This window comes from Sus scrofa, chromosome 6 (genome assembly GCF_000003025.6).
Source record: "Sus scrofa isolate TJ Tabasco breed Duroc chromosome 6, Sscrofa11.1, whole genome shotgun sequence".
Taxonomy (NCBI): Eukaryota; Metazoa; Chordata; class Mammalia; order Artiodactyla; family Suidae; genus Sus; species Sus scrofa.
The window spans coordinates 34,800,270-34,814,258 of record NC_010448.4 but is presented as its reverse complement, the minus strand read 5'-3'; the positions used below and the strand labels follow the sequence as shown (position 1 = coordinate 34,814,258).

Here is a 13,989-nt window from a genome sequence, read left to right as displayed (position 1 = left end):
CACATGCTACGAGTAGCTGTTTAGCAGAGTTTCCTAAATAAGTGGTACCAGCAATTTACTGGGGGGGCAAGATTCTTTTTTTCTTCTTTTTTTTTTTTGCTTTTTGAGCTGCACCTGTGACCTACGGACGCTCCCAGGCTAGGGGTCAAATCAGAGCTACAGCTGCCGGCCACCGTGACCGCCACAGCAACAAACTTCAACTTCGACCTACACCACAGTTCATGGCAACGCTGGATCCCTGACCCACTGAGCAAGGGCATGGATCAAACCCACATCCTCATGAATACGAGTCGGATTCGCTTCCACCGGAGGCAGGATTCCTAAAGTGGTTCCAACACTGAGTGCAGAGTCGGCTGAGCTACTTATTTCAACAAGCTCCCTGGAACCTAGACCTCAGAAGCAGCATAAGCAAAGTCAGGGATTGAACCTGCGTCCCCATGGATGGTAGTCAGATTCGTTAACTGCTGAGCCATGATGGGAATTCCAAAAGACACAGTTTTTAAATATAAAATAAAACTGGGGAGTTCCCGTCGTGGCGCAGTGGTTAACGAATCCGACTAGGAACCATGAGGTTGCGGGTTTGGTCTCTGCCCTTGCTCAGTGGGTTAACGATCTGGCATTGCCGTGAGCTGTGGTGTAGGTCGCAGACACGGCTTGGATCCTGCGTTGCTGTGGCTCTGGCGTAGGCCGGCGGCTACAGCTCCGATTCGACCCCTAGCCTGGGAACCTCCATATGCCGCGGGAGCGGCCCAAGAAATAGCAACAACAGCAACAACAACAACAACAGACAAAAAGACAAAAAAGACAAAATAAATAAATAAATAAAACTGAAGGGAAATCAGCAAAAAAATTAAATCTTGATATCTGTATTTATGTCCTCGTTTTCTGCTATTTTACCCTGGTGTCAACAAAAACCCAAGACACAAATTTAAAGAATATCTCACTTTACCTTATAGCTACTGAAGGTTTTCTTTTTCGTCTTCTATGAAGTTTGAGCAACGAAGACATCTTAAATCCTAGAAAAATAAATTGCTTTCTTTTTAGGATGAAATTAGAAACTCATTTTCACACTATCGATAGCACCAAGAAACTTAAGTAGAAAGGCTTGCCCCCCCAAACTCCATTATACTAATATTCAAATAAACACCACTGTGAGGGCCAGCTAATCACTACCCACAAATACTCTCCTAATTCTATTTCTCTACTCAAGAAAGAGTTTATCAGCGTTCCGTTTGTGTTGCAGCGGAAACCAATTCAACTAGGAACCATGAGGTTGCGGATTCGATTTCTGGCTTCGCTCAGTGGGTTAAGGATCCAGAGTTGCCGCGAGCTGTGGTTTAAGTGGCAGACGTGGCTTGGATCCTGTGTCCCTGTGGCTGTGGCTATGGCCAGCAGCTGTAGCTCTGATTGGACCCCTAGTCTGGGAACTTGCATATGCCCTGGGTGTGGCCCTAAAAGCAAAAAAGTTTATGTCAATAAAACATCTAGGGAAGATGCAGGGAGCAGTGGTAGAAAGTCCCAGATTTTGGAGAAAGGGAAAAGAGGAACTAAGGACCACACTGGAAATGCATAATTAATGTCACTTCCCTCTGTGGCTCAGGTTCGATCCCTGGCCTTGCTCAGTGGGTTAAGAATCCAGCTTTGCCACAAGCTTCAGCCTAGACTACTGATGCGGCTCAGATCCGGTGTTGCTCTGGCTGTGGCACAGGCCCACAGCTGCAGCTCTGATTCAACCCCTCGCCTGGGAACCTCCAGATGCCACAGGCATGGGCTTAAAAAAGGAAATAAACATGAATTTTATTTCACTGATATCAGTTCCAGCTTGGTGTCCTATGTCTTCCTTCAAAATCATATTCAGCTTGAGAAGGCACCATGGCTAAGCCAAACCACCACAAAATTCACTGTCAGGGGCCAGATATGGGGCCAGCAGGATCTTTTTTTTCTTTCATGAATTGCTTTCTGTATTCCCCATCTCCTAAAAGATGCTGAGATATCTAAGACTAAGAGGCAGAAGCCATAAAGTGTCAAAATGAGCTAAAAGAAACACCCAATTTAAGAAACCACTCCATCTTTTCACCAGTGTAATTCACACACCATAAAAATCACCCTTTTTAAGGTAAATTTTTTTTTTTTTTTTTTTTTTGTCTTTTGTCTTTTTCTTGTTGTTGTTGTTGTTGTTGCTATTTCTTGGGCCCCTCCCGCGGCATATGGAGGTTCCCAGGCTAGGGGTCGAATCGGAGCTGTAGCCACCGGCCTACGCCAGAGCCACAGCAACGCGGGATCCGAGCCGCATCTGCAACCTACACCACAGCTCACGGCAACGCCGGATCGTTAACCCACTGAGCAAGGGCAGGGACCGAACCCGCGACCTCATGGTTCCTAGTCAGATTCGTTAACCACTGCGCCACGACGGGAACTCCCAATTTTTTTTTTTTTTTTGAAGAAAAGTCATTGTAATGCGTTGTCCATTGTTTAATTATGTTATTTGTCTTTTTGTGGTTGTGTGTTGAGAGTTCTCTACATATTCTGGATATTAGACCCATTGCAGATGTATGACTTGCAAATACGTTTTCCATTCTGCGGTTGCTTTGCACTTTGTTGATAGAATTCTTTCTTCTTTTTGGGAATTCCCATCATGGCTCAGCAGTTCCTGAATGAAGACACAGGTTCGATCCCTGGCCTCCCTCAGTGGGTTAAGAACCCGTCATTGTCGTGAGCTGTGGTATAGGTTGCAGACGCAGCTCGGATCCTGCGTTCCTGTGGCTGTGGTGTAGGCTGGCAGCTGCAGCTCTGATTTGACCCCTAGCCTGGGAACCTGCATATTCAAAGGTGCAGGCCTTAAAAAAAAAGTTTGGTTTTTTTTTTGTTTGTTTGTTCTTTAGGGACCTGGAGCTGCTGGTCTACACCACAGCCACAGCAACTCTGGATCTGAACCAAGTCTTCAACCTACACCACAACTCACAGCAACACCAGATCCTTAACCCACTGAGCAAGGCCAGGGGTCGAACCTGCATCCTCATAGATGCTGGTCAGATTCATTACCACTGAGCCACGATGGGAACTCCTCAACTACTTCCCTTTTCCTCGGAGCAGCTTTCTTGGCCTCCCTAACAAGTCCTCCCCTGGAACCATACCAAGTGTCACGTGTCTCTCCCCCTGTACTTACCACACTTGTCATTTGGCATTTATTTGTGTGGCTATTTCACTGGCATTGTATCTCCCACTGGACTGAATGTTCCATGGTGGGAAGGAAATGCCTATTTCTTTATTCACCATATTATCTTTAGAGCCAAACACAGCACCTGGCACACAGCAGGTACGTAATATAACATTTGTTGAAACAAATGTACTTTAAGGAAGGAAAACAAAGGGTCATGTGCAAGGATCTTTTCAGGAGAAAAGGAGGAACACAACATAACTGAGGGAAATTAGGATGCTTCCTGGATGGAGTTCTTGTCGAGGCGCAGTGGTTAATAAATCCGACCAGGAACCATGAGGTTGCGGGTTCGATCCCTGGCCTCGATCAGTGGGTTAAGGATCTGGCATTGCCGTGAGCTGTAGTGTATATAGGTCGCAGACAAGGCTCAGATCTGATGTTGCTATGGTTGTGGCGTAAGCTGGCAGCAACAGCTCTGATGAGACCCCTAGCCTGGGAACCTCCATATGCCTCAGGAGCAGCCCTAAAGGCAAAAAGACTCCCCACCAAAAAAATTACATTTATCTATAAGATTTTTTTTAATTTAAATTTTTTATTTTTGGCCACGCCTACAGCATGTGGAGGTTCCCAGGCCAGGGATCAAACACATGCCACAGCAGCAACCCAAGCTGCAGCAGTGACAACGTCAGCTCCTCCTCCACCACAAGGGAACTCCTATATTCATCTGAAAGATATTTTTTCTTTTTATAACTTTAACTTTGTATTTCTTCAGCACTCTGAATACAAGGGAATCTACATGCTTTCAGTAAGGGCTTTTGAATTTTAATTCAAAGCACGCATGCATTAAATTCTAGTAAAACACGCATGCATAAAATTTACCACCTTAAATATTTTTAAAGTATACAGTTTTGTGGGATGAAATACATTCATGCTGTTATGCATCCACCTCCATAATTGTTTCTACTTTCTTTTTCTTTTTCTTTTTTTTTTTGGTCTTTTTCAGGCTGTCCCCTCAGCATATGGAGGTTCCCAGGCTAGGGGTCCAATCGGAGATGTAGCCACTGGCCTACACCACAGCCACTAAAACACATGACCCAAGCCACTTCTGCAACCTACACCAAGCTCACGGCAATGCTGGATCCTTAACTGAGCGAGGCCAGGGATCGAACCCACGTCCTCATGGATGCTAGTCAGGTTCGTTAACCACTTGGCCACAACCGGAACTCCAATTCTTTCTACTCTCTGTCTCTACGATTTTAACTACTCCAGGTACTTCATAGAAGTGGAATAATACATTTATCCTTTGGTGAGCGGCTTCATTCATTTAGCATGTCCTCAAGATTCATCCATGTTGTATTACGTGTCAGAATTTCCTCCTTTTCTTTTGCTTAGTTAGTTTTTTGTTTTGTTTTGCCTTGTAAGGCCGCACCTGCGGCATATGGAGGTTCCCAGGCTAGGGGTCAAATTGGAACTTCAGCTGCCAGCTTACACCACAGCCACATCAACCCAGGATCCGAGCCACATCTGCAACCTACACCACAGCTCACGTCAATGCCAGAAGCTTAACCCACTGAGCAAGGCCAGGGATCGAACCCGTGTCCACTTGGATGCTAGTCAGGGTAGTTAACCACGAGCCACAACAGGAACGCCAACACAGTAAGTAACATGTTAATAACAGGACGTATTCTGCAAAGGACAGAAGGTTTCAGATCTGATCAGATCATCAAAGATGCCTAAAACATTATTCCTAGGAGTCAAAGAAAGCTCAACATTTAGGGGCTCGGAGTTCCCGTCGTGGCGCAGTGGTTAACAAACCGGACTAGGAACCATGAGGTTGCGGGTTCGGTCCCTGTCCTTGCTCAGTGGGTTAACAATCCGGTGTTGCCGTGATCTGTGGTGTAGGTTGCAGACGCAGCTCGGATCCCGCGTTGCTGTGGCTCTGGTGTAGGCCAGTGGCTCCAGCTCTGATTCGACCCCTAGCCTGGGAACCTTCATATGCCGCGGGAGCGGCCCAAAGAAATAGCAAAAAAACAAAAAACATTTAGGGGCTCAACAATAAGAGATCAGCTCCATTGTGAGACACACAGACTGTCAAGGTTGCAGAAACTCCTGGGAAGGAGGTTCCAGAGGACTTACCTGTTGAGAATCTAAGATTATCAGCGAGGGGAGTCTCAAATGGATCCTGGTGGAATGTCAACTCCTGAAAAAAACAGCAGAAACCCTGTAACCACGCACAACTGAATGTATCATAACTGCCCCAGTGAGCGATGAAACCACCTTCACACTCTCCGTGCTGCCTCCGAAGGGAGAGGGCAGGAGAAGAAAAGTGTAGGCATAGAGTTCCTGTCATGGCTCAGTGGTTAACGAATCCAACTAGGAACCATGAGGCTGTGGGTTCGATCCCTGGCCTTGCTCAGTGGGTTAAGGATCTGGTGTTGCCGTGAGCTGTGGTGTGGGTTGCAGACACGGCTCGGATCCCGCGTTGCTGTGGCTCTGGTGTAGGCTGGTAGCTACGGCTCCAATTAGATCCCTAGCCTGGGAATTTCCATGTGCCACAGGTGTGGCCCTAGAATAGACAAAAAAAAAAAAAAAAAGAAAGAAATGTATAGGCATTGGGATGAGACACCGAGGGGTACAAGGTGAGACTTTTTTTTTTTTTTTTTTTTTTTGCTTTTTAGGGCCATACCTACTGCATATGGAAATTCCCAGGCTAGGGGTCGAATTGGAGCTGCACCTGCCAGCCTACTCCACAGCCACAGCAACACAGGATGTGATCCTCGTCTGTGATCTACACCACAGCTCACAGCAACACCGAATCCTTCACCCACTGAGGGAGGCCGGAGATGGAACTCGCAGCCTCATAGATCCTAGTCGGGATTGTTAACCGCTGAGCCACAAAGGTGACTCCAAGGTGAGACTTTCAAGGGGAGTCGCTGGTTAGGACTAGACGAACATCGAAACACTAAGGTTTAGAATCGGTCACCACACAGGGCGAGGATTTTGAAGGAAGCCATGTTTCAACATTGGTAAATGAGCAGCTCTATGAACAAACTGTCTGGACAGACCAATGGGTTTATGCGAATTTCTTCAAGCAAACAGCCAAGTCGTTTATTGGTTTACAGCCTTATCTTCCCAGACAAGATTACTCTGGAACAAATGAGGCATGTGGCCTCTGTTCTCAATCTCGATATCCAACCCACATGGATATAGCTGGTCTCAGCCCTCATCCTTATTCTAGGTGACAGACTCCAATATTATCTATCTTGTGTGTGTGTTGTTTATATAGCAACACTGAAAATTTTCTCTTCAAAAAAAAATTTTTTTTTTGTCTTTTTGCTATTTCTTGGGCCGCTCCCTTGGCATATGAAGGTTCCCAGGCTATAGGTCGAATCGGAGCTGTAGCCACCAGCCTACGCCAGAGCCTCAGCAACATGAGCCGCGTCTGCAACCTACACCACAGCTCACGGCAACGCCGGATCGTTAACCCACTGAGCAAGGGCAGGGACCGAACCCGCAACCTCATGGTTCCTAGTCAGATTCGTTAACCACTGCGCCACAACAGGAACTCCCTCTTCAAATTTTTGAGGGCTAGTCCAAGCCTTCCAATGGGTCATAAGCGGCCGTTAAAAAACATCAATAAACTAGATCATTTCAGGGTGTTCCCGTCGTGGCTCAGTGGTTAAGGAACCCAACTAGGAACCATGAGGTTGTGGGTTCGATCCCTGGCCTCGCTCCATGGGTTAAGGATCTGGCGTTGCCGTGAGCTGTGGTGTAGGTTGAAGACACGGCTCAGATCCTGAGTTGCTGTGGCTGTGGCGTAGGCCGAGCGGCTGCAGCTCCAATTTGACCCCTAGCAGGTTAACCCAATGTAGTCTCTGTGAGAATGTGAGTTCAATCCCTGGACTTGCTCAGTGGGTTAAGGATCTGGTATTGTCGCATGCTTCAGTGTAGGTCGCAGATGCCAATGGGATGCAGTGTTGCCGGGACTGTGGCAATTCCAATTCGACTCTTAGCTGAGAACATCCATATGCCACAGGTGCGGCTGTGAAAATAGATTTGAAGAAGTTCCCTTTGTGGCTTAGTGGTAGTGAGACTGACTAGTATCCATGAGGCTGTGGGTTCAATCCCTGGCCTCCCTCAGTGGGTTAAGGATCTGGCATTGCTGTGAGCTGTGGTGTAGGTCGCAGACACAGCTGAGATCCTGAGTTACTGTGCCTGTGGTGTAGGCCAACAGCTGTAGCTCCTGTTTGACCCCTCACCTGGGAACTTCTATGTCCTGTGGGTGTGGCCCTCAAAAGCAAATAAAAGAATTTTTTAAAAAGTTAAGGATCTCAAGATAAGATCATCCTGGATTACCTGGGTGAGGCCTAAACCCAATGACAAATATCCTTAACACATTGAGGAGAAGACATAGAGAAGGTGAAATGAGACAGAGGTGAATGCTGGAACTTGCATCCTTAAGCCAAGCATAGCAACAGCCACCAGAAGCCAGGAGCAGCTGGGGACAGACAAACCCTCAGAATCTCCTGCAGGAGCCAACCCTGCTGACACCTTGATCTCATTCTTCTGGCTCCAGAACCAGGAAAGAATGAATTGTGGTTGTTTTAAGTCCCTCAAGTCTGTGACAATTTGGTCCAGCAGATCTAGGAAATGAATACAAGAAAGGGATTGGAAGGTGGAACTATTTTAGATAGGTGGCCAGGAAGACCTTTCCAAGGAGGTAACATTTAAGCTTAGTTGTTTTTTTGTTTTTGCTTTTGTCTTTTGTCCTTTTAGGGCCGCACCCGCAACATATGGAGGTTCCCAGGCTAGGGGTCTATTGGGAGCTACCGCTGCCGGCCTACACCACACCCACAGCAACATCAGATTTGAGTCGTGTCTGCGACCTACACCATAGCTCACAGTAATGCCGGCTCCTTAACCCACTGAGAGAGGTCAGGGGTCAAACCCGCAACCTCATGGTTCTTCGTTGGATTCATTTCCGCTGCACCATGTTTTTAATTTTTGGCTGCTCCTATGGCATGTGGAAATTCCTGGCCCAAGGACAGAACCTGTAGCACAGCAGTGACAATGCCAGATCCTTAACCCGCTGAGGACCAGGAAACTCCTAAGCTAAGTTTTGGATGAGAGGTTGCCAGGCAAAGAGAATGGTAAGTACAAAGGCTCTGAGGCTGGACAGGGTTACTATGTGCAAGGAAGTAACTGCAGGCCCAGAGCCCCAGGGGCCAGAGGGGAACCCACAACTTCACACAGAAACAACTGACTATGAAGGAGAGCAAGATATTTTAAGAGTATAAAGAGGAAAAGTTGATGGGGGAGGGAGGGAGAGAGGCAAAGGTGGGTAGAGGAGTAACTAAGCAGAGTCTTCTGGGGAGAAGTGTGAATTCCAGGTTCCTATGTGGCAGTTGCAAAGACCCTGAGGCAAGAAAAATCAGAGGTTTTTAAGAAACTTATATTCAAAGTGATTTGCCCTTAGGCCAGGCTCAACCAGGCCCTATCTCACTCCCAGACACTCTTTAGAAGAGTCTGGGAGTTCCCACCATGGCGCAGCAGAAACGAATCCAACTAGGAACCAAGAGGTTTCCGGTTTGATCCCGGGCCTCGTTCAGTGGGTTAAGGAGCCAGCGTTGCCATGAGCTATAGTGTAGGTCGAAGATGCGGCTCGGATCCGGCGTTGCTGTGGCTCTGGCGTAGGCCAGTGGCTACAGCTCCAATTAGACCCCTAGAGCCTGGGAAACTCCATATACCACTGCGGCCCTCAAAAGACAAAAAAGGAAAAAATAGCAATAGAAAAACAAATGTAGAAAGCATTTCACATGATTCTATTCATGTTTTTTGGGTTTTGGTTTTTTTTGTCTTTTTAGGGCCACATCCATGGCATATGGAGGCTGGCCTACACCACAGCCACAGGAACACAGAATCTGAGCCACAGGTGCGGCCCTAAAAACAAAGAAAAATAAACGGTAATAAGCTCCTTGACATCAGTTGGCCAATGATTTTTTTTGGATTTGCCACCAAAAGCAAAGGGAACAAACATATAAATAAGCAAGTGAAAGATGTCAAACTTAAAGTCTTGTGCACAGCAAAGGAAACCATCAGCAAAATGAAAAGGTACCTTAAGGAATGGGAGGAAACTTTTGCAAATCATATCTGATAAGGGACTAACATCTAAAATATGTAAAGAACTCATACAAGTCGATAACAACCACCACCACAAATCTGATTTGAAAAATGGGAAGAAAGAGTTCCCACTGTGGCTCAGTAGGTTAAGAACCCAACATAGTAACAGTGAGGATGTGGGTTCAATCTCTGGTCTTGCTCAGTGGGTTCAGGATCCTGCATTGCCACAAGCTGCAGTGTAGGACACAGATGCGGCTCAGAGCGGTGCTGTGGCGTAAGCCAGCAGCTGCAGCTCCAATGTGACCCCTAGCCTGGGAACTTCCCTATGCCTTGGTTGCAGACATTTATTTAAAAAAAAAAAAAAAAAGAAGAAGAATATTATATTGCTGTGGATGAAAATTGTCACCTGCCACACAAGTAAACAAAAGATGTTGCAGCCGGGACCCACCCCAGCTGTCCTGAAGGAACTCAGGATGAATACAAACTGGCTGCCTATTACACGGGAGCCCAGCCACATAATCCACCTACACCACACCTCACAGCAACCCTGAATCCTTAACCCACTGAGCAAGACCAGGGGTCTAACACAAGTCCTCATGGATACTAGTCAGGTTCGTTAACCATTGAGCCCCAATGGGAACTCCCCCAACTACCTGGTTTTTATGGCAAAAACTCCTATATGTGCTAGCAGTCCCTCTGAGGGACTGTTTTCTGGGCTTAAGAGCTCAGAAAAAAATCTGCTGAATAAAAACGTAATTCTCAACTTTGGAGTTGTGCAATTTTACAGTCGACAATATATTTGAAAGTTACTAAGAGAGTAAATCTTAACAAGCTCTCATCACAAGAAGTTTGGTAACTATACTGGGTGATGGCTGTTAACAGAACTTATTGTGTTAATCATTTCACAGTATATACATATATCAAATTGTTACTCTGTGCATCAAACATTAAGACAATGTCTCAATTATTTTTAAAGGAGAGCTACACAATGCTACTGATGGGATAGATGATATCATAAAGATGTCAACTCCTCAAAACAACTTCCAGAGGCAGTACAATTCCAAAGTCTCAGCGGAGTTAGTCATAAAATGTTTCCAGCCGAGTCTAAAGTGGATACAGGGGTTCCCGACCCAGCGCCGCAGAAACGAATTCCACTAGGAACCATGAGGTTGTGGGTTCGATCCCGGCCTCGCTCAGTGGGTTGAGGATCCGGCTTTGCCATGAGCTGTGGTGTAGGTCGCAGGTGCAGCTTGGATCCTGTGTTGCTAGCTGTGGTGTAGACCCTCAGCTACATCTCTGATTCGATCCCTAGCCTGGGAACCTCCATATGTGCAGCTTTGTCCCTAAAAAGACAGGAAGGAAGGAAGGAGAGAGAGAGAGAAAGGAAAGAAGGAAGGAAGGAAGGAACGAGAGAGAGAAAGAAAGAGGGGAAGGAAGGGTAGGAAGGAAGAATGAAAGAGCAATTAAGAAAGAAAAAAAGAAAGTCCTGCTAGTGTTGAGGACACTCAGGACATCAAAGGACCTGCTACTGGGGTTTCCTAGGTAGTAAGGTGGGCTCTCCCGGAAGGGCCGGGAATGGGGGCCTGGGTTGTTTTATGTCCTCGCCTCATAAGCTCCACCCATGGTCCTTTCTATAGGTCATAAATATATATATACATGTTTTTTTTAGGGTGCACCTGCAGCACATGGAGGTTCCCATGCTAGGGGCTGAGATACAACTGCCAGCCTATGCCACAGCCACAGCAACGTGGGACCCAAGCCGTGTCTGTGACCTACACCACCGCTCACCGCAACACTGGATCCTTAACCCACTAAGTGAGACCAGGGATCAAACACACATATTCATGGGTCAGATGCGCTTCCAAAGTGCCACAGCAGGAACTCTGATCCTTTAGATTTTTGCATGTATCAAATATTTGGTTATTTTAGGAAGGGGAAAGTGGTCTCCTGAGCTGCAGTAAGGAGAATGGGCAGGGGTGGGGGCTTGCAGAGTATAAGTGGGGTGGAGGGGCAGATGGGAGCCCCATGTTCAGCTGGGAAATAATGGGGTCCAATGATGCCTGGGCAATGGAAGAGCCATCTTCCAAGCAGATGAAGAGGGAAAAGATACATAGGCTATTCAGGGAATTCCCGTCGTGGTGCAGTGGTTAACGAATCCGACTAGGAACCATGAGGTTGCGAGTTCGGTCCCTGTCCTTGCTCAGTGGGTTAACGATCCAGCGTTGCCGTGAGCTGTGGTGTAGGTTGCAGATGCGGCTCGGATCCCACGTTGCTGTGGCTCTGGCGTAGGCTGGTGGCTACAGCTCCGATTCGACCCCTAGGCCTGGGAACCTCCATATGCTGCGGGAGCAGCCCAAGAAATGGCAAAAAGACAAAAAAAAAAAAAAAAAAAAAAAAAAAAAGACACATAGGCTATTCAGTAAATGATGCTCTGAGTGAAACTGACAGCCCAGCCAGAAGCCAGACTGGGACTTGAATCCATGGGGCCAGTACTCAAAGCCAGCCAAAAGCCAGTTTTGGACTAGAACCCAATCTATTAATTAAAAGGACTCACCCCACGTCTGGACTTACTCAAGTTCAGGTCTTTTGTGTCTCAGAGCTGAAGGAATTCAGCGAGAGACAAAGTGATAGGCAAGAAACAGGCTTATTAAGATGAGATGCTTGCGAGAGATGCAAGCCGGCTCTGCCCCGAGGATCTGGTGAGCTAGTTTTATAATCCAAGAAACGTGGGAAGGGGAAAAGACCGCCTCTTCCTCACATCTTTAGCTCCTCCTTTGTATCCGGTAAGAGAGTATTTGACCCTAGGAGGTCAAACTAAGACCATCATGGCGCTAATTCCAATCAGCAGAAGGACGGTAACTTCTACTAAAACATGTTGAATCATCTCAGGTTTCCGTATAATGAGGGTCTCCGACTTTGGAAGGTCATCTTTCCCTTAAATTCCTCTCCTTGAGCCTCAGGATCATTATCTTGCTGAACCTGAATGCAGGCCTCACTTTATCCTTCACTTCATGACCTGTGGCATCGGGTGCTTTGATTTATGGTTTTATATTCAAGCAAGCCGGCACTGTTCTGGTGGCCTTCTGGAGTGATGATTAACTTACAGGGCTCTCCCCAAGCGCCCTAGGTTTCCCTCTTGATTTCTGGTCCCCTATTGGGACATCCACGACCACCTGTATAATAAGCATCCTACCCCATCCCTCTCAACAGTCCTTATGGAAATAAAAAGAAATTCGTTATATATCCCTGACCAGGCTAAAGACTTCAGTGTAAAAGGCAAAAGTCGAGAACGTTCAGGAAAAAAATGAACAGAGTTAAGATACATTTTGGAGGAGTTCCCGTCATGGCGCAGTGGTTAACGAATCCGACTAGGAACCATGAGGTTGCGGGTTCGGTCCCTGCCCTTGCTCAGTGGGTTAACGATCCGGCGTTGCCATGAGCTGTGGTGTAGGCTGCAGACATGGCTCGGATCCCGCGCTGCTGTGGCTCTGGTGTAGGCTGGTGGCTACAGCTCCGATTTGACCCCTAGCCTGGGAACCTCCATATGCCTCGGGAGCGGCCCGAGAAATAGCCAAAAAAAAAAAAAGAAAAAAAGATACATTTTGGAGAATGAAAATGGGAAGGAAGGGGAGGAAGGGCATCCAGAACTCCTCAATTTTTAGCTGAAATAACTGGATGGATAATAAAAACATCAATAATAAAAGCTAACTTTTTTTGGTCTTTTTGTCTCTTTAGGGCCGCACCCGCCGCATATGGAGGTTCCCCGGCCAGGGGTCCAAACGGAGCTGCAGCTGCCGGCCTACACCACAGCCACAGCAACCAACGATCCGAGTCGTGTCTGCAACCTACACCACAGTTCACGGCAATGCCAGATCCTTAACCCACTGAGCGAGGCCAGGGAGCGAACCCGCGTCCTCATGGATGCTATTCGGGTTCGTTAACCGCTGAGCCCCAACGAGAACGCCAAAGCTAGCAGGTAGATAGCACTTACTATGCGGCGGGCGGGGAGGGGTACCTTTGTAGGCAGAGTCCTCACACTGAACGAGACCTTCTCTTCCTGGTCCCATTTACAGGGAAGCACAGGCAGGGCAGGTAACTTACCGAAGACGCATCAGCTGCAGACACTGTCCAAGGACGGGTGACAAAAAGCAGTCTGCGGAGCTCGCTCGGCGGCCGACGCTCCTTAAGCGCTGCGTGAAAGATGCAAAATTCTTCTCGAAGGTTTTCGACCCCTGCGGCGGATCCCCGGAGACTCCCAGCCCCCTCCCCAGCTCCCCTCCCCTGGAGTGGTTGCAGGCCAATAAGAGGCAGTGAAAAGGCGGAGTGTTATGTAAAAGAGTCCCAGAAAACTGCCAGCCCCACCTCCCCCTCTCGGAGGGGATGACCCCTCCTGGAATGCCCGGACTTAGCAGTGTTGGGGCCTCCGTGGGGGCTCATTGTTTAAATGGCTCATTGTGCTGACCTGGCAAACAAAATATGATGTCACGGTGACCCATGAGACGGACCGCATTGCTCAAGCGACATCCTGGCGCCTCCTCTCCCAAGACCACCCTGCAGTGGGACACCTCCGGCTTTCCCAAGAGGATGTGAGCACCAGAGTCCAGCTGCAGGCTAAAGATAAACTAACCCCCCCACCCCCACCCCCACCCCCACCCCACCTCCCGACCCAGGGGATCCTATTTTCCGGCTAAGGGGTGTAAAAAGCCCGCCAG

At 47.7% G+C, this 13,989-nt stretch overlaps 1 protein-coding gene across 1 annotated transcript in view; it reads right to left on the bottom strand.

Moving 5' to 3' along the window:
- The window catches only part of LOC110260966 (nuclear receptor coactivator 5-like), a 56,857-nt gene extending 43,305 nt beyond the window's left edge, over positions 1-13,552 (bottom strand). Inside the window, exons 1-3 of the mRNA XM_021094222.1 lie at positions 13,379-13,552; positions 5,294-5,357; positions 950-1,016 (exon numbers count right to left, since the gene is read on the bottom strand). Of these exons, the coding sequence (XP_020949881.1) occupies positions 950-1,008 (59 nt within the window). The 5' untranslated portion in view covers positions 1,009-1,016; positions 5,294-5,357; positions 13,379-13,552. The remainder of the gene's footprint in view (positions 1-949; positions 1,017-5,293; positions 5,358-13,378) is intronic.